The 17,718-nt window shown below is 43.6% G+C and overlaps 1 protein-coding gene across 1 annotated transcript; it reads left to right on the top strand.

Moving 5' to 3' along the window:
• The first annotated feature begins 564 nt into the window (after nucleotides 1-564).
• LOC147331292 (importin-9) lies at nucleotides 565-16,490 on the top strand. Its single transcript, XM_086293518.1, has 24 exons — nucleotides 565-875; nucleotides 2,540-2,601; nucleotides 2,712-2,798; nucleotides 3,393-3,594; nucleotides 3,828-3,916; nucleotides 4,104-4,190; nucleotides 4,350-4,469; nucleotides 4,611-4,711; nucleotides 5,119-5,177; nucleotides 5,268-5,419; nucleotides 5,512-5,610; nucleotides 8,272-8,378; nucleotides 8,461-8,600; nucleotides 8,878-9,040; nucleotides 11,153-11,379; nucleotides 11,540-11,688; nucleotides 12,098-12,226; nucleotides 12,342-12,617; nucleotides 12,738-12,904; nucleotides 13,261-13,394; nucleotides 13,486-13,605; nucleotides 13,889-14,002; nucleotides 14,116-14,192; nucleotides 15,676-16,490. The coding sequence occupies exons 1-24, from the start codon at nucleotides 728-730 to the stop codon at nucleotides 15,784-15,786; spliced, it is 3,120 nt and encodes a 1,039-aa protein (XP_086149644.1). The 5' UTR covers nucleotides 565-727; the 3' UTR covers nucleotides 15,787-16,490.
• Nucleotides 16,491-17,718: the final 1,228 nt, after the last annotated feature.

The raw sequence follows: 17,718 nt of genomic DNA, 5'->3' as shown, positions 1-17,718 counted from the left end.
ATGTTACCAGTCTTCTGGAGAGCTACATATGCCGTATAGCGCATAGAAACTGTTATGCCACAGCAGATCATCTGCCTCTGGCTCTCACCCCAACTTTCCTCTGCATGTCCTTCTCGACTCTGTCCACTATCCCTCCTCAGCACATGTCCAAACTAACTTTGTCTCCAAACTGTTCAACCTGAACTATCAATCTGATTAACTCATCTAATTATCCTGGCCACTCCCAATGAAATTGTCAACATCTTCAACTGGCACCTCCAGCCTCCTGTCTTCATGTTAGTGTGCCACCGTCTCCTTACCATACATCACAGTGGATCTCACTATCTAAGTTTCCATGAACCATGCCTGCAATAACACAAAATCTTTAATATAGCCTTTACTATGAGAGCTCTACTATACGCAATACTACAACTAGTATAATAATAATAATAATTATTATTATTATAATTATAATTATTATTATTATTATTTACCTGAGCTCAAAATCATAAATTTCCTCCGCTCCACCAGAGGGCGCTAAAATATAAAAACAAAAACAAAGGGAGAAAAACACGTGGGCCTAACCGGACGACAAACACACTTCCTCCCGCAAAAACCCCGCCTCCGCGTTTCCATGCATTGGCGCGCTTCGCCTCTGTGGCCGTGGCTCGTCGCTCCTCCCCGGGTGGTGGTGCTACAGCTGCTGGTAGACTGACTGTAGCGGGCTGCGGGTGAAAACACAGCAGGCATGAGTGCAGCGGGTAGCGTTCGGCCCGGTTCGGTCCAGCAGGGACTTAAAGAGGCTCTGATCGAGACGCTGACGGCCATCCTGTCCCCGGTCCAAGAAGTGCGCGCCGCCGCGGAGGAGCAGATCAAAGTGCTGGAAGTGACAGAGGGTGAGTGGCAGCCGGGGTCTGAACAGCGCTTTGAGAAGTTAACCGGGGTGTTGTCGCTTATTAACAGCACGGGGGCCTCCGCTTCGCGCCCAGTGCGCGAACAGCTGACGGCCGCCGTTATTGGGGCTAACTTTGTGACTAAGCTAGCAGTCATTACGTTAGCTGAGCGACTGTCCTGGCTCCCCGGAGCAAACATTAGGCCACATTTCCAGGAGTTGGTGATGATTAAGATAATAATGATGATGATCTTCGATTGGGGTTCGAGACTGGCCGGTTGCTTTGCTCAGGCGATCGGTTCGGACAGCCGGATGTGTCACAAGTGTGGTCAGTAGCTCGGACCTAGTTACCAAGTTTGATGAAGCACATGGGAGCTGTGTGCACCCCGGCCTCAGCAGCACGGCGGCGGGATCGACTCTGGGTTCAACATCTGCGTCAGTAAACCAAAGGGAAAGACAAGAGTCGCGTGGTCTTTTCAGCCAGGTGCGCGTGAACATCTTGATAAAAAATATTACCACTTTTTTCTGTCTCTCTCCTTTTTTGAGAGCAGCTACTTTGGTCACGTTCACGCAAACTCCAAAATCCGCTGTTTGACCGCCCGGACAATAGCGGATTCGCCGCCTGCCTAATATTAAACATTCATTAATTGCGCCGTCACTATGCTAACAATTGAATGCCTTACTGACAGATTGTTTTTTTTCCCCCGCAAAGATGTGTCCCCGGGGGGCAGGGGCTTCTCCCAGACTTCCAGCTTCCTGCACCATCAGGACCAGCAGGGAGGGCAGTACACACAGGATGGCCAATGAAAGAGCTGTTAGTGTTTCATATGGAGTGGGAAAAGTCTGAGGCTTCAGTGTAGGAGGAAACCATCAAAGTCACAGAATGTGTGTCAGAATTGTATTAATGAGGGGGGAAAAGAAAGTAGTAGTGATGCTTGTACTTAGAACATGTTAACGTAGATCCTGAAGTAATCTTGTGGTGTTGCTTTATGCAGTTCATCTGTTGGCAAAATTTTAAGACTTGATTACTTTTCTTCTTTTTTTGATAGAGAAATAAAAAGACACTTTCTGTCTGATTTTTAGTAAAATTTGGACAGATGGATACTGTAGCCAGGGGGGTGTAGCTCTGACTCTGCTAGACCTCCCATTGTTTGTCCTGCAGTCCTCGTGCTGCTGGTGAAAGGCTAATTGTGCGCACTGATGTCGGCTGTACTGCAGTATCGCAGCGAGCCGACCCTTTCCGCTGGCCCCGCTCTAAGGCAGCCGCGCTATGGGATTGTCAGCACTAACATTGTCTTCTGGCGCCTGATGTCACCCTGATGTCTTTGGCACCCTGCATGCCATGTTCAGACTAAAGCATGCTCCGCTCGAGTTTTTTCCCTCTGCCTGTATGGTGTGTCTCATGTCTCTTACTTAATGTCACACACTGATCCCTTGTCATCCTGTTGCTGCTGAAGGATGCATATTTTCATATTTTGCCAGGCTCTTTAAACCATAGTGAAAATTAATAATGGAAATGTGTAGGATTAGCAAAAACCTCATTTATAAATTCAGTATTTATACATCCACATTTGGCTTTTTCTATATTCATCATGCTCTAAGCGAGCTGATATGCATTTAGTTGTGTATTTATATCCTGTTGTCCTTGCTGATTTGTTCACATTGCAGAGTTTGGCGTCCACCTGGCAGAACTCACAGTCGACCCTCAGGGAGCACTTGCCATTCGTCAGGTGAGCAGGAGAGAAACTGAAAAAGAAAAAAAATGAACCTTTACAACAAACACCACTTTTTCTGTTGTTCCTCATCATTTTCTTGTTTGTGTGGTTGGCTGTGTTTACAGTTGGCATCCGTCATCCTGAAGCAGTATGTGGAGACTCACTGGTGTTCCCAATCGGAGAAGTTCAGGCCTCCTGAAACCACAGATCAGGTAAACCCTGCTTCATCCTCAGTCTCAGGAAGCATGTTCAGGCATCTCAAACACTTTTAATTATGTTGCAAATTCAAACTTTAGCTACATCATTTCTCACGCATTATGACAGTGAAGAAAAACCATGTTTTAGGCCTGCTTTCAGATGTATTAAAAACCAAAAACGCTCTGCTTCAGGCACTGCTAGTATTGTTCCAACAGTGCAATGGCAAAAGGATGATTCATCATTACTGAGGGGGGTAAAGACATTGTCACTTACAGCAGGGACTCACTCTGTAGGCCACATGGTGCTGTAGTATCTGAGAGGTGGCTGCCCGCTCAGAGAAGTATAATAACTTATCCATAATTGAGAAGAAGTAACAGCAATGCTTATAAATCCTGCAGTGGTATTTAATTTGCCCTTTTTAAGAACAGCCTTCGGTATCCAGCCTCGTCTCAAAGAAGGAAAGTAATTGTAAAAGTGACCTATGTCTGATTATTAGTAAGTATAATCAGTGGTCAGAGTGAGGGAGCGGAGGGGCAGATCACCCAACTCTACACCCCTGTTACACGATTGAAGCCAAAGCGAGTCGGACTTTTGTTGTTCCCCTCCAGGCGAAAGCCGCCATTAGGGAGCTGCTGCCCAGCGGTCTGCGGGAGTCCATCAGCAAAGTCCGCTCCAGTGTTGCGTACGCCGTGTCGGCCATCGCCCACTGGGACTGGCCTGAGGCGTGGCCGCAGCTCTTCACCCTCCTGATGGAGATGCTGGTCAGCGGAGACGTTAATGCCGTGCACGGGGCCATGAGGGTGCTCACGGGTATGTAGTAACATATAAATAACACAATAAGTCTATCTGCTTGGGGAATTTTAAAGGTTGCACAAACATTTGATCCGTTTTGGAAGTCAACGCTTAAAGTGACTGTGATCTCAGGAGCAGTTGAGTTTTTTTGTTGTTTTTTTAGCTTAGACTACAGCTAAGTTCTTGAAGATTAGCTTTATGCATTTCCATTTTTCAGAGTCTTTAGTTTACAACTTCTTTTTTTTTTGCAGAGTTTACTCGAGAGGTGACAGACACCCAGATGCCGCTAGTGGCTCCAGTCATCTTACCAGAGATGTATAAGATCTTTTCCATGGCAGAGGTACTCCTATATCTCCTTATGTGCTCCTTATCTCTATCAGTATTGAGCCTCTGTGGATGCAGGCACACATTTTACAGCTGTCAGTCTGAACAGTCCTGTTTTCTGTGACTGCCATTAATGACTGCACATTGCATTTGTGTGATACACCGGCATGGATCGCCTCCCTGAACTGTTTTCACTTTTGCAGGTTTACAGTATTCGTACTCGCTCCAGAGCAGTGGAGATATTCACCACCTGTGCCAACCTGATCTGTGCTATTGAAGAGCTTGAAAAGGTGAGGCGGGGTCAGCAAACGTTTCAGTTTTAAGTTGATGGCCTTTCAAAAAGGCTTCTACTCATGCATCACTTTTATATCTGCATTAAAGTGGAAGGCATAGACCTGAGTCGCTGTTGCTGTGTTTTTTAATAATCGTTCTTATTGACCTGGGTGTAGGGTGCAGCCAAAGCGTTGATCTTCCCTGTGGTGCAGCAGTTCACAGAAGCGTTTGTCCAAGCCCTGCAGATGCCCGATGGGCCCACGTCTGATAGCGGCCTCAAGATGGAAGTCCTCAAGGTGAGAAACTCTGTGCACTTGGACCCTTTTGTCGGACTGATTATGATCTGCAAACGTTAAGTCAGTCTTTTAGTTTTCTTTTTGTCTGTGGCTACTTTCCAGGGTTCAAATCCTTGTTTTCTTTGCTTATTCGTCTCACAGGCAGTGACAGCATTGGTAAAGAACTTCCCCAAACCCATGGTGTCCTCCATGCAGCAGATATTACCCATTGTGTGGAATACACTGACTGAAAGCGCAGCTTTATATCCTGTCATCTGTGTATTAGCTGTTTCCTCGCTCCCAGCAATCGTTTGAAGAGCATTTGTTTTGGGGCTGAACACTTCTTACCTCGAGGTTTGACTTCCTTTTGGGCATCTTGCAGACAGACAGGTCATTTGCTGTGACTTGTGATCTCTTGTTTATTTGACAGTTTCTCTAAACCACTAATCCACATTACTGTCGCAGTTTTTAATGTATGGAAATCACCTGCTTACTCAGCAGGATCAAAACCTCCTTTTACATACTTAAAGAAGCACTGGGGTGTGACAAGGTAATGGACTTCACAGACAAGCTGTCTGTATAGGGTCATCTCATATAATAATTAAATTTACAGCCATTAATGAGAGAAAAACGTTTTTGTGAGTGCATTGATCCTTAACCAGATCTTCACTTATGTGAGAACAGAAGTGAACTACACAGAGGAAGTGGACGACCCAGTAGACTCAGACGGTGAGCAGAATTCAAGTCTTGCTGTGTTACACATGGTTATTAATATTGTTATCCACTTATTTATTTATTTGGTTGCTTGTGTTTTTGCAGGTGAGGTTTTGGGCTTTGAGAATTTGGTGTTCAGCATCTTTGAGTTTGTCCACACGCTGCTGGAGAACAACAAGTTGAAGAGCACGGTGAGGAAGGCGCTGCCTGAACTCATCTATTACATCATCCTGTACATGCAGATCACTGAGGACCAGGTGAGAAACGACTGCAACATCTGGTAGAAGATGCACGTGTAGGTGGAAGTAAAAAAGAAAAAACTAAGTATATTTGTGTTGTTTCTCTTCAGATCAAAGTGTGGACAGCTAACCCGCAGCAGTTTGTGGAGGACGAGGATGATGACACCTTCTCCTACTCTGTCAGGATCTCTGCTCAGGACCTGCTGCTGGTGAGAGAACAACAAAAAAAAGTATCACTGCTTAGTAGGAGTGCAACGATACACAAAATTCCCGGTTTGGTTCAATACTTTGGTGTCACGGTTCGATATTTTTTTCGATGCAAAAAAAATGTTCATGCCTTTTAAATTTGTAATTTATTAAAATTATAAATATATATTTTAACTCAAAAGTACAGTTTTTAAATTTAATGTTGCTGAAACAACAAAATAAAAAAAATAAATCTATCTGATCGAGAAATCATTCGTCTTTGGAAAAGAGAGTTTATTACAGAGAAATGGCTCTTTCCAAAATAAAAGCTATACTATACGCTTCTTCTGGGCTATATTCTCAGCAGCATATTAAACATATCAGGTCCCCATAAGGAGAATCATGTGCTAATGGCTGTCTAAATGACTCGGGTAAAGTTTGTAGCATGTGTGCTTGTTGTTTTTCTCTGCTTCCACTTGTCTTTGCACTAGGATGCTGTCGGCGTAAATCTACAGTCATATTCGTTGTGTTCCCACTAGTGCTGTCAGCGTTAATCTCGTTGAAATGACGTTAACGCCATAACGCGGCAGATCTCCGTTAACGAGCTACCGCGGATCGCCCCGTGCATGGGGCTGGACGGCGTCAATACGTTAACAAGCTAACTGCGCTAACACACTAGTTCCCAACAATTGAGCATTGTGTGGCACATCCAACATACTGTTTTATTTTTGTCCATGACACGCTTACCATCAGCAGTGTTGGGAAGGTTACTTTTAAAATGTATTCCATTACAGAATACAGAATACATGCCCCAAAATGTATTCTGTAACGTATTCCGTTACGTTACTCAATGACAGTAACGTATTCTGAATACTTTGGAATACTTAATATATTATCATGCTGTTTACAACTACGTGAATGTACTATTGCTGTGATTTATTACTGTTACTGAAGGTCCGCGGCTCCGAACCCGTAGTAAAGGGACCTCTGACTAATACGGCGGGGTCCCTGTCGGCTCGTAGCCGAAAAATAGCTTTACTTTGTTGTCTGGGTCAATTTTTCTTGCGAGAGACAGAGAGAGGCGTTGAAAGGCTGCTCCAACGGAACTTATTGTTTCGGAGGAAAACACGAACACGGTGTACAGTCGAGTCTTAATAGCTTACTTACAACTGGGCTCGTCAGGCACTCTTCTTGGCTGAAGTGGTTATTATTATATTTACATGCTTCCAGCTCCCGTTTTTGCTCGATGACAACTCGTACCTTTCCACTCGCTTTTTTTCTCCCTCCTCGCGCTCACAGACACATAACGTGTATGGCAGTCCATTCTCCCTGCAGCACGGACTACACTGCCCATGATGCTACATTCTTTAGAGCTATGCTTGTAGCATTCTGCCTGTTAGCTTAGCACAACAACAACAACAAAAGGCGCTCTCTCACCCAGGAAACACGCAGAGAGAGAGCGTCACCCTGTAACCATGGCAACCGTAACGCTGCCACCTGGAACAACAGAACATAGCTGTCAAACAAAACCCAAACAGTCCTGACCCGCCACGATATGAAACAGGAAAGTACTGCCGTGTAATCCATTTATTTCAACAAAGTAACTGTATTCTAAATACCACCTTTTTAAACGGTAACTGTAACGGAATACAGTTACTCATATTTTGTATTTTAAATACGTAACGGCGGTACATGTATTCCGTTACTCCCCAACACTGACCTTCAGGGTCATACTTCACATGAAAACCAAAATAGTTCCAAAGGCCAGATCTGAATGAGGGTGGGGGAGGTTCAATTTGCCATGTTGCAACGAGCTTAGCTTCTGTCTTGCTAGCTTGCGCTGCGCTCAGTGGATCTGCACTCGACAGTGCAGCCTAGGCGGAGTAGTGGAACGCAGATCCACTTAGCGCTCAACACAGACAGCATCGTCAGATGAAAAGTTGATAAAATAAATAAAAAAAATTGTATTGTTCATACATATGCATACGACCGAAAGCACTGTATCGAACGGTTCAATATCAATACGAGTATTGTTGCACCCCTACTGCTTAGGTAAAGCAATCTTATTGGATAAAGGTCTCAGGTATGAGAGCTGTTATTTAATTGGCTGACAGATGACGCCTGCTTTTAAACACAGAGGCACTTTTTTTTGTAAATTAACAGCCTCCTTGATCTAGTTTAGTTTGACTGACTTGAGCCATTTCAGTTCCAAGATGGTTATAGAGAGGTATTTCAATAAGTTTGCAGGTTTTATCTTACAACTTTCAGTTATTATTTATATAAAATGAAAAAGAATTACAAGAAGTCGAACTTATCTGAGGCTGTAAAGCAGAGAACATGAGGATGTGCGTGTCTGCCAGGCAGCTGTATTTAGACTGAGGGAAATAATCCTCTTGGCTCTGCTTTTTCTTCTCCTACACACACACACACACACAACCTCCACGGACACTGGAGGCAGATTTTAAAGCTGTGAAAGAAATGGGAACAGTTTTGTTTTTGTTTTCACTATACACTGTGTGTGTTTCATGCAGTGTTATGATAGAAGAGGTTAGATCTGTGCAGTCAAACACATCCAGAAGTTTGTTGTGGTGTCAAAGTCGTACTTGCTCATGATCTCGCTTTTCAGCCTGGGGTTCGCCCTGATCAGGTGTATCATGACGGTAACCTTTGACCTCTTTTTGCAGGCCGTCGCTGCAGAGTTTCAGAATGAGAGCGCAGCAGCGCTGGCAGCAGCTGCAACCAGACACTTCCAGGAGGCAGAGCAGGCTAAAAACGGTGGCAATGAGCACTGGTGAGGGCAGACTCGGTCACAGCCAGTCTGGCTTTCTATGTTTTCGCTTTCTGTTCCTTATGTTGCTTTTATTTTAAAACAGGTGGAAGATCCACGAGGCCTGTATGTTGGCCCTCGGCTCAGTCAAGACCATCATCACAGAGAACGTGAAAAATGGCCGCATCCAGTTTGACATGCACGGTTTTTTGGCCGGCGTTGTCCTGGGTGATCTCAACCTGACGGGTGAGTCCGGTCAGCAGAAAAACAGGAACAAAGCTCCTGAGTTTTTTCTGCAAGAGCGTGGAACTTCTGACGAGAACTAACTTTGAGTCCTTTGTTATATCTCTGACCTCGAATGATCTAACAAGCCGTGAAATTCCCCCATAAACTATAAAAGACTGCATTTTAATATTTTAGGTTTTTTTAACAAGTCAAAGCCGTCAAACTGCAATAAAACGTGAAAACGGTTATTTCAATTTTTATGTTTCTCACCTCATCTTGCTTGTTTTTTCTTTCCCAGCGGCGTCTCCCTTCCTTCTCGGTCGTGCTCTGTGGGCGGCCAGTCGCTTTACAGCCGCCATGTCTCCCGAGGTCATCCAGCAGTTTCTCCAGGTCACAGTCAGCGCCCTCCATGACTGCCGGCCGCCTTCTCTCCGCATCTCCGCGGTCAGGGCCATCTGGGGGTGAGCTAGCCGTTCATAATTGTAACCAGGTCACCGCCAAAAGAAAACCATCCTTTTATTTTGTGATTGAGCAACTTTGTCTTGGTCCACGGTACAGGTTGTAGCCTGTTACATTCGGGAGCTGTTTAAAAAAGCAGGCAGGTATCTCAGATTTGCACAAAACCTGGGAACAGAAGGAAAACCACTATCCTAGACTTGTCCGAATCTCATAAAAGATTTCTAAAGGAACCTCTAAATGTCCACTTTCAAGTAGAGCAGGGCGATATGGCCAAAAATATTTATCACGATATATATTTGAAAATTTGCGATAACGATATAACTGACGATATAATTGATGCGAGACAAAATACAACTCCACAACATTACTAGCGCAAAAAGACAACCTTCCATTTATTTTCACTTAAACAAGAAGCTGGTTTTTATGTACATTAAAGCTTTATAAAAATGTAACAGTGCAAATGCAAATTCCTTGCTGAAAATTTAACCAAAAGGCATTTCCAGTAGAAATGGGCTGACATATCCTGAGCATAACCATATATAATATCCACTGAAGTTAAAAAGAGGTGCTTTGCAACATTAAACTGCAGTGTGCAGTACGCATTTTTCGGACCATAAGGTGCACGGGATTATAAGGCACATTAAGCGAAACAAAGCAGTCAGATAAATCAAACTTTATTAAACTCATTCTTCTTGCTTCCTCCATTTCTGTACCATTGATTCATTAATGTTGAATTCTCTGGCAGCTGCTCTATTCCCATGTTGTTGCAGTATATTAATGACTAACCTTCTATTGTGGATGGATTATCTCAGTTGTTCTCCTGACTGAAGTTTGGTCCGTTTACAGCATCCTGCCATGCGATTGCATTTGTCTCTAACCATGAAGAACCTTCACGTTAACTTTTATAAGTGGAAAAGTGTTAGTGTTCGTCCTCCAGCTTCACTGTTTATGTTATGCTAACATAGCTGTGTCGCTAGCGATCACGTAGCACATCATTATATATCAGCTAGCCCAACTTCAGTAACCCTACAAACGTCACTGCTGTTTAGTTTCCTGTCTTCATTTATGTTGGAAGTGATAGCAGAGCTGTACGTTTGAATTTTTTCAGAAATCTCTGAACATGCTATATCATGCTTAGGTAACTAGCGAAACTAGCGAGCTAACTTCCGCTAGCTTCCTGCTAACTTCTAACTCCATTAAATGTAATAAATTTTGTTTTCATGGATGCCTGGAAGTTAAACTTCATAGTTACACCTGGTAAAGCAGCAATGCTGATCGTTTTATTAAAGATGAAAGAATTTAGACAGTTAACTCTCAGTGATGCTGCAGTGTTCGTTTGACCTGAAGTATACGGAGTTTAGGACCCAGATTACTCCCAGATTTAAGAGCATCTTAGTCCGACAAATACGACAATAACGACGGTCGCTTGCATGTTCTGCAAAAAAATGTGCTTTGTCGTGTATCTGACAGACAAACACCAAACCAGTTCCACATCACGGAAGTTGCACCATTTTTACAAACCAGTTCTGGTTCATCTGTTTCACTCAACAATCGGCCATGTGCGTATGAAAACAAAGGCACTGCGCATGCGCGTTTTACTCCCATTCTATCGCGATATTTCATTTTCCTATCGTTGCCTAACATTATACCGGTATTACCGTGAACGGTATAATATGGCCCAGCCCTACTTTCAAGCATCTTGCTCTGTGTGGGTCTCCCATGCCATCATCAGTGACTTCAGGAAGTTACTCAGCCACAACATAAATTAGTTAAACTATTTAAGTGATATTAAGATAACCGACTAGTGGCTGTATGCTTAACTTTACCAAACACATTGATTTCTCGTCTAAATTTCAACAGGTAATCAGATAAGTTAATTTCTTTCAGCAGCTGTGCAGTTGGGTTTTATGTTTCGTAGGTTTTTCGCATCATATCCTTTCCTCGTCTGAACTTGAGTTGTTTCATGGTTTCTGTGCTTGTTAGTTTTGTCCATCACTAAAATATGAAACAGATCATGAAGTAGAGCCAACAGTCCCACATGAAAAGGTGTTACCTCAAAGCAGTGACTATAAAGTTATAAAAATATTAAGGATGCTGCGTGTTCATGTCTCCAGGTACTGTGATCAGCTGAAACTGTCGGAGAGCACACATGTCATTCAGCCCTTCCTCCCCAGCATCCTAGATGGACTGGTTCAACTGGCCGCCCAGTTCAGCTCTGAAGTGCTGACGCTTGTCATGGAGACGCTGTGCATCGTCTGCACCGTTGACCCGGCGTTCACCACCAGTGCCGAGAATAAGATCTGCCCCCTCACCATTGCCATTTTCCTTAAATATAACAACGGTACTTGACTCACACCTTCTTTGACTGTTGAACTAAATTCCCAGCATGCTCTGGTCATCAGCACCTGATTGCAAAATCTTAAGTTGTACCACCTTTTCCAAGCAAAGTGCTTCCCGGATGAGGACATGGTGTGATAAGATTTGTGTCCTCGTGTCCTCAGACCCTGTGGTGGCATCCCTGGCTCAGGACATCTTTAAGGAACTGGCACAGATTGAAGGCTGTCAGGGCCCCATGCAGATGCGTCTCATCCCCACGCTTATCAGCATCATGCAGGCTCCACATGACAAGATCCCCACCGGACTGTGCGCTGTAAGTACCAGGTGGCATATACAAAGCTGTTCAGAGAATTACGAGGTGCAATAATGTGTGTCAGTCTGCTTTTAAAAAATAATTTATTATGTTAGTTCAAAATAACTTATTTGAAATGATTGCACAGTGACATTTGCCACATTTAAAGAAGAAAAAGTATACAAGTAAGAGTCTTCATGTAACAGTGGGCATAAGTATTGCTTCAGTCAGCGTGCAGACCAACAAAAACAAGAACTGGCCCAAGAAATGTGGATCAGTGGAAGCCAAAAATGCCCTTTGTGGGGGTTTTTGTGTTTTAAATATGTAATACTTGACATTTTCTGCATCCAGCTGAGACGATTGCTGAGGATAGATCATGATTCTTTCTGAAAACATCGGTTTCTCTTTCTGTTCTCCTGCTCTGTCGCAGACGTCCATTGACATCCTGACCACAGTTGTCAGAAACACCAAACCCCCTCTGTCAGAGCTGTTGGTGTGCCAAGCGTTTCCTGTGGTGGCACAGTGCACCCTGCGCACTGATGACAATGCGATAATGCAGGTAAACAAAACAAAGACGAAAAGGTCCAGAAATAATTATGTCACACGTGGTCACTTTAACTGTGTAAAATGTAGCATGTGGTGTAACACATTGATCACTTCGCTCCTCTCTCCAGAACGGCGGTGAGTGTCTGCGGGCGTACGTCTCCATCGCCCTCGAGCAGGTTGTCCAGTGGCGGGACGACCAGGGAAACAGCGGCCTTTGGTACGTCATGCAGGTGGTCAACCAGCTGCTGGATCCCCGGACGTCCGAGTTCACTGCCGCCTTCGTGGGCAGGTTGGTGTCCACTTTAATCTCTCGGGCTGGAACTGAGCTCGGTGAGCAGCTGGATCAGATCCTCCGAGCGATTCTGAGCAAGATGCAGCAAGCCGAGACCCTCAGTGTCATGCAGGTAGGAAGGAAAGATGGTTGATGGCTTTGCCGAAGGGCCGCAGGCTGAATTTCTTTATTTTAATTGAGTTCCACTGGATGCCGGTATCTGAACCACCTCCTGTTTCTCCTCCCTCTCCAGTCTCTGATCATGGTGTTTGCCCACCTGGTTCACTCTCAGCTGGAACCTCTGCTGGAGTTTTTGTGCAGCCTGCCTGGACCGACAGGGAAACCTGCCCTGGAGTTCGTCATGACCGAGTGGATGAGCAGGCAGCACCTTTTCTACGGGCAGTACGAGGGGAAGGTCAGGTAAGAAAACTACAACGATTTTACTTTGGCCTACAGTGAAAGAAGATCTGAAAGGAAGAACATGCGTCATGTCAGAACATGAAAACCTTCAGCTTTGAGTTCAGGCTGTGTTGTTTTAAAAGTGATTGGGATGAGTGAAAGGTGGATCTGACTAAGAACCTGAATACACAAACTCTCAGCTTTGTCTATTATGGACTGTATCTGAAGAAGTGAACACCATGGTGAAAGCACTCGTGCATTTAAAAAAAAGTGCTTGTATGAATGGGTGAACAAGGCATGTTGTATAAAGCATTTTCAGAGTGTAAAAGCGATGTATAAGAACGTGTCCATTCAAATGTACTCTTGAATTCCTGCAGCACGGTGGCTCTCTGCAAGCTGCTGCAGCACAGTCTCAACACTGATGATAAACGTCTCCAGGACATTGTGGTGAAAGGTGAAGAAATCTACAGTCCAGACGACGGCATCCGCACACGCTCCAAATCTGCAAAGAGTAAGACACTAAATGATTTTGAACTTGAACAGAGAGACTGCTGAAAGCAGAAGTTTTATCATGAGAAAATGCAAATGTTTCGATTGAACAGATCCAGAGCGTTGGACCAACATTCCTTTGCTGGTGAAGATCTTTAAGTTGATCATTAACGAGCTTTCGACTGTAGTCGAGGCAAATGCCAGCAGGACGAACGCCGCAGACTGGAGCCAAGGTGAGTCAGTATGTACTCGTGGACCCCAGTACACCGTCACCAGAAGTCAGAAACTCCACACAGGCCTGTTGGGGGAGATCCAGTCCTTTTACAAATGCACTCGTTTATTCAATTATATTTGTAGTTCCTAAATGTGATGTTGACTCAGGTCTCTAGAAGTGCATCATGTTGGGCAGGTGAAGCCTTCTGACTTACTGAAAAATCGCAGTTTGTTCAGTTGTTCTATTGAATTGCTGGGACAGCAGACCTTTCAGTAACCAGCTGTTATTTCTGCTCATCTTAGATTCCAGTGGTATGTGGGAGGACCAGGGGGAGGACGAGGTGGAGGATGATGATGACGAGGACGAAGGGCTGGCGGGGCAGCTCCTTTCTGATCTCATTGCCGCTAACAAATACGGTACCAGTATCTCCTCACTGGATTTCATCTTAATTTCTTCTAAGAGCAGCTCCCTCTCTGTGTTCATGACAGAACGTTGTTTCACCTCAGCGAATAAAATGTTATTTTTATAGATGATGATTATTACGAGGACGACGATGAGGATGATCCAGATGCCTTGAAAGACCCCATATATCAGATTGACCTGCAGGTAAGTGTCTTACTTCAGATCTAAGCGTGGGTGGGACACACTGGTTGGAGCTGTGGAGCGACAGAGAATAATAATATGAAAGCCAGCTTCTGTGTTTTTACTGCTGGAGCTGGTTTCCTCTGACATTTTATTGGCCTCTCTGTTGTCTTTCACTTAGTCAAACACAAGTCAAAGACTTCTGCTGGTTCCCTTTGAATGAGTAACAATAATTTAGATATTTATGCCAAATATCATGTAGATTGAACATTTAGTCTTCATTGATAAACTATCAATGAAGACTAAATGTTCAATCGACTTGCTCAGATTAATCTTCACTGGTTGATGCATAAGCATAAAAACATGGATCTTTGCTATTTCATAAATGAAAATGTCTGCTTGAGATAATTAAACCTCATTTAACACAACTCTATTTACAGTGCTGTACTTTTCTTTTGGCCGTAGCTGAAATCTACTTAAGTGATGCCAACAGTATATCTGTGTATGTATAGATTTTTAGCAGTTGCACATAAGTAAACCTCCTCACGAACTACCTTTCTGTTACCCATCTTTCAACCCGTGTAGATATTCTGCTCACGTGTTTGTAGCTTGTACTGCCATCTTGAGTATCAATAGTGAGCTATTCAAAGTATTAACAAGGGAAATATGTATTGACTGTATTATGCACTTAACAGCCACTTTATTAGGTCACCTTGCTAGTACTGGGTTGTACCCATTATGCCAGCAGACATACTGTAATACATTATGTTCATATATAAGCTGCCCGGGAGGCTGCAGCCCTTAAGAGTGGCCAAGGTCATTGCTGCGAGTTTACCAGCGTTTTCTGCCCTAGAATGTCAAATCAGATGAGAAGACGCTCTAATTATAACAGAGCTTTAGGATAAAATGGCCTGCTGGATTAATGTTGGAGACGAGACACGCAATTTGCACTTTCATCTGCTGGTAAACAAGCATTTTTCAGGATGCATGGCATTGGGTCGAGTTGTGTACTATTGAGGAACCGAGCCATTAATAATGTTAGTCGGAACAACGGTGTTTACCGGCTGGTTCGTGTTGAACTGCTGCTGTAAACGGGGTAAATTGAGATGAGGCTGATAAGCCCTGTGAGTGCTGACTAAAACTGAATTCCATGAAAAAGTGCATTATTGGTTCCGGCTTTTTAAAATATGCTAATGTGCTGCTTTTCCTGTCAGTGATTACGATAAGTTCAAGGTTTGGGTTGTACAAAGAGTCACTGTGACAGCTCTGAGACCATCTTCTGAATCCTTAAATACAAACCATCCATTTATTTTTAGGTGGGTACAAAGACCGGCCGGAACCATTCATGCTTTGAATCGCGGGTGTAAAGTCACAACACCAAAAACTGATCGCTTTATCCTCGAATCCAACTGAATGTTTGAGCTAAAGCTGAAGAAATGTTTAAGTTGTTTTCCCCACAGGATTTACCACCTGATTACCTCCACTGTATCCTCTGTCTCCTCTTCAGGCTTACCTTACAGACTTCCTGACACAGTTCGCCCAGCAGCCGTGCTACAGCATGTTCTCAGGCCACCTCAACCAAGCCGAGAGACAAACCCTTCAGTCTATAGGCCTCTAGCCCCGCCGTCTGCAGCTCCAGCACATCATCTTCCATCATCAGCCCCGTCACATGACCCTCACAATGAATTTACAGCAAAAGAAAAAGAGAAGTTGATAAAAGAGGAGGGGGATGGGGTGGGAAGAGACTCATGCACGTGTCCATAGCTCTCCTGTTACTACATTCTTGTGATGGGATGAAGGACTCTGTTAAAACGAGCAGCGTGGCGAGGTGAGCGACTGCACCGGTCAGTTCCCGAAGAGAGTCTCACCATTTTGAAGGAACTTCAAACTGGACGAGAAGGTTGAACCTTGATGTATGTACGGACTTTTTCGCCACGTGTTGTTTGTAATTTAGCCCGTTTATTTTTGTGTGTGTTTCTGTACAAACGAAACGAGTGAGGTGCAAGACAGAGAAACACTTCCAGGAGAACTTCACATGGACTGAAGGAAAACAAAACACCGGGATGTTCGAGAGGGAGAGAAACATTGGCGGCCTTATATTCCATAAAACAGACTGTTGACAACAGGAAATGAAGCGCTTTCAGACCCGCTGACGTGTATCTGGGTACGGTGGGTATTTGGGAATTAACACTGTTGCCATGGTGATTCACAGCCTTGTCATTTCCTTGTACCCATTGGCGTTTGGGATGAAAACATTTCTAAATAAAAGTCCCAGCAGGACAACATTTTCAGAATGATCACCAGATTCCTGTCTTTGTGTCCGACTTCAACTGAAACAGAAAAACGCTTCACCTACTCGGACTCTGATTGCTGACATGTCTGTTTTGACCTTTACTTGGAGTCCAGGGTGGAACAGAAAGCAACAAAATTATTATTAAACTACAGAATTAACAACTAATCACTGATTCAAAGAAAACAAATACAGGACTTAAGATCTTGCAGGTTTGCCACAAACATAAAAGCATCGTCCACTCAGCAGAGTGCAGTGTCTCAACAGGGCTATGTCCTGAGGCTTAAAATGCAAAATCTAAGAAGTCGGTGCTTTTCAGCTGTGGCAGATCTGGAAGCCCAAGAGGTAAAAAGAGAAAAGCAGTTCTAGTCAAAAAAAAGAGGCCAAAAGGTTGTGGATATAATGCCAATATGCAAACAGATTCTTTGAAAATGAGTTTCCTGTAGATTGGTTTCTATTTTAATAGAACTCATGACTAAATTTTCCAAGAAAATCTAAAAGGATGTGATGTTTATGCTCGCTCCTGAGCTCCTTACCCCAATGGACCTTTGTGGGCAACACAAGCTAATGTGGATTTAAAAACAGAATCTGCTAATCATGAATGTCAACATGCCAAACAGCTCAGACTGTTTGGCATGTTGCAATTTTGGTCCACTGTTCTTTGCAGAGGTGCTTTGATTCAGCCGTATTGGAGATTTTTCTAGCATGAATGAACTGTTTAAGGTCACACTAAAGCATCTGTCCTCCTGGGAAGGTTCACCACTGTTCCAAGTTTTTTCCATTTGTGCATAATGGGCTTTGCCGTGGTTCACTGGAGTCCCAAACCCTTAGAAATGGCCTTTTTAACCCTTTCCAGACTGATACATGTCATTGAATGTGTTTCTCGTCAGTTCTCGACTTCCTTCAGATTGTGCCATGTGTTTTTGAGATCTTTTAGCTTACTTCACTTTGTCAAACAGCTTCTGTTTAAACGAGAAGATGGAATAACGTTTTTCGCATAGGGCCAGCTGTGTTTGGATAACTTATTTCCCTTAATAAATGAAATCATAAATTAAAAACTTAATTTTGTATCTACTCAGATTATCTTTATCTATTGTTTATTTATTTTTAATGATCTGAACCATCTAAAAGTTTGTTAATATATAACACTACTTAGATGACTATAAAACACCACAAAAAATGTCCATAACACACATTATCGTTAAGCGTGTTTGGTGTGTGCAGAGTGGAGTGCTTCTCCTTTCAAATGTGTCATGTCTC

The sequence above is a fragment of the Aulonocara sp. 'chitande type north' Nkhata Bay genome, linkage group LG5, assembly GCF_057382095.1.
Source record: "Aulonocara sp. 'chitande type north' Nkhata Bay isolate Kocher_YH1m ecotype deep benthic linkage group LG5, A_spYH_male_GT1.1, whole genome shotgun sequence".
In the NCBI taxonomy this organism is placed as follows: Eukaryota; Metazoa; Chordata; class Actinopteri; order Cichliformes; family Cichlidae; genus Aulonocara; species Aulonocara sp. 'chitande type north' Nkhata Bay.
This window is presented reverse-complemented; position numbering and strand designations above follow the sequence as displayed.

Excerpts from the sequence above, each read along its gene's own strand:
- LOC147331292 (XM_086293518.1), top strand. The coding sequence starts at position 728 with ATGAGTGCAGCGGGTAGCGTTCGGCCCGGTTCGGTCCAGCAGGGACTT. Across the intron at positions 4,470-4,610 it reads TCAAGATGGAAGTCCTCAAG|GCAGTGACAGCATTGGTAAA; the intron begins GTGAGAAACTCT and ends TTCGTCTCACAG. Across the intron at positions 12,227-12,341 it reads ATGACAATGCGATAATGCAG|AACGGCGGTGAGTGTCTGCG; the intron begins GTAAACAAAACA and ends TCCTCTCTCCAG.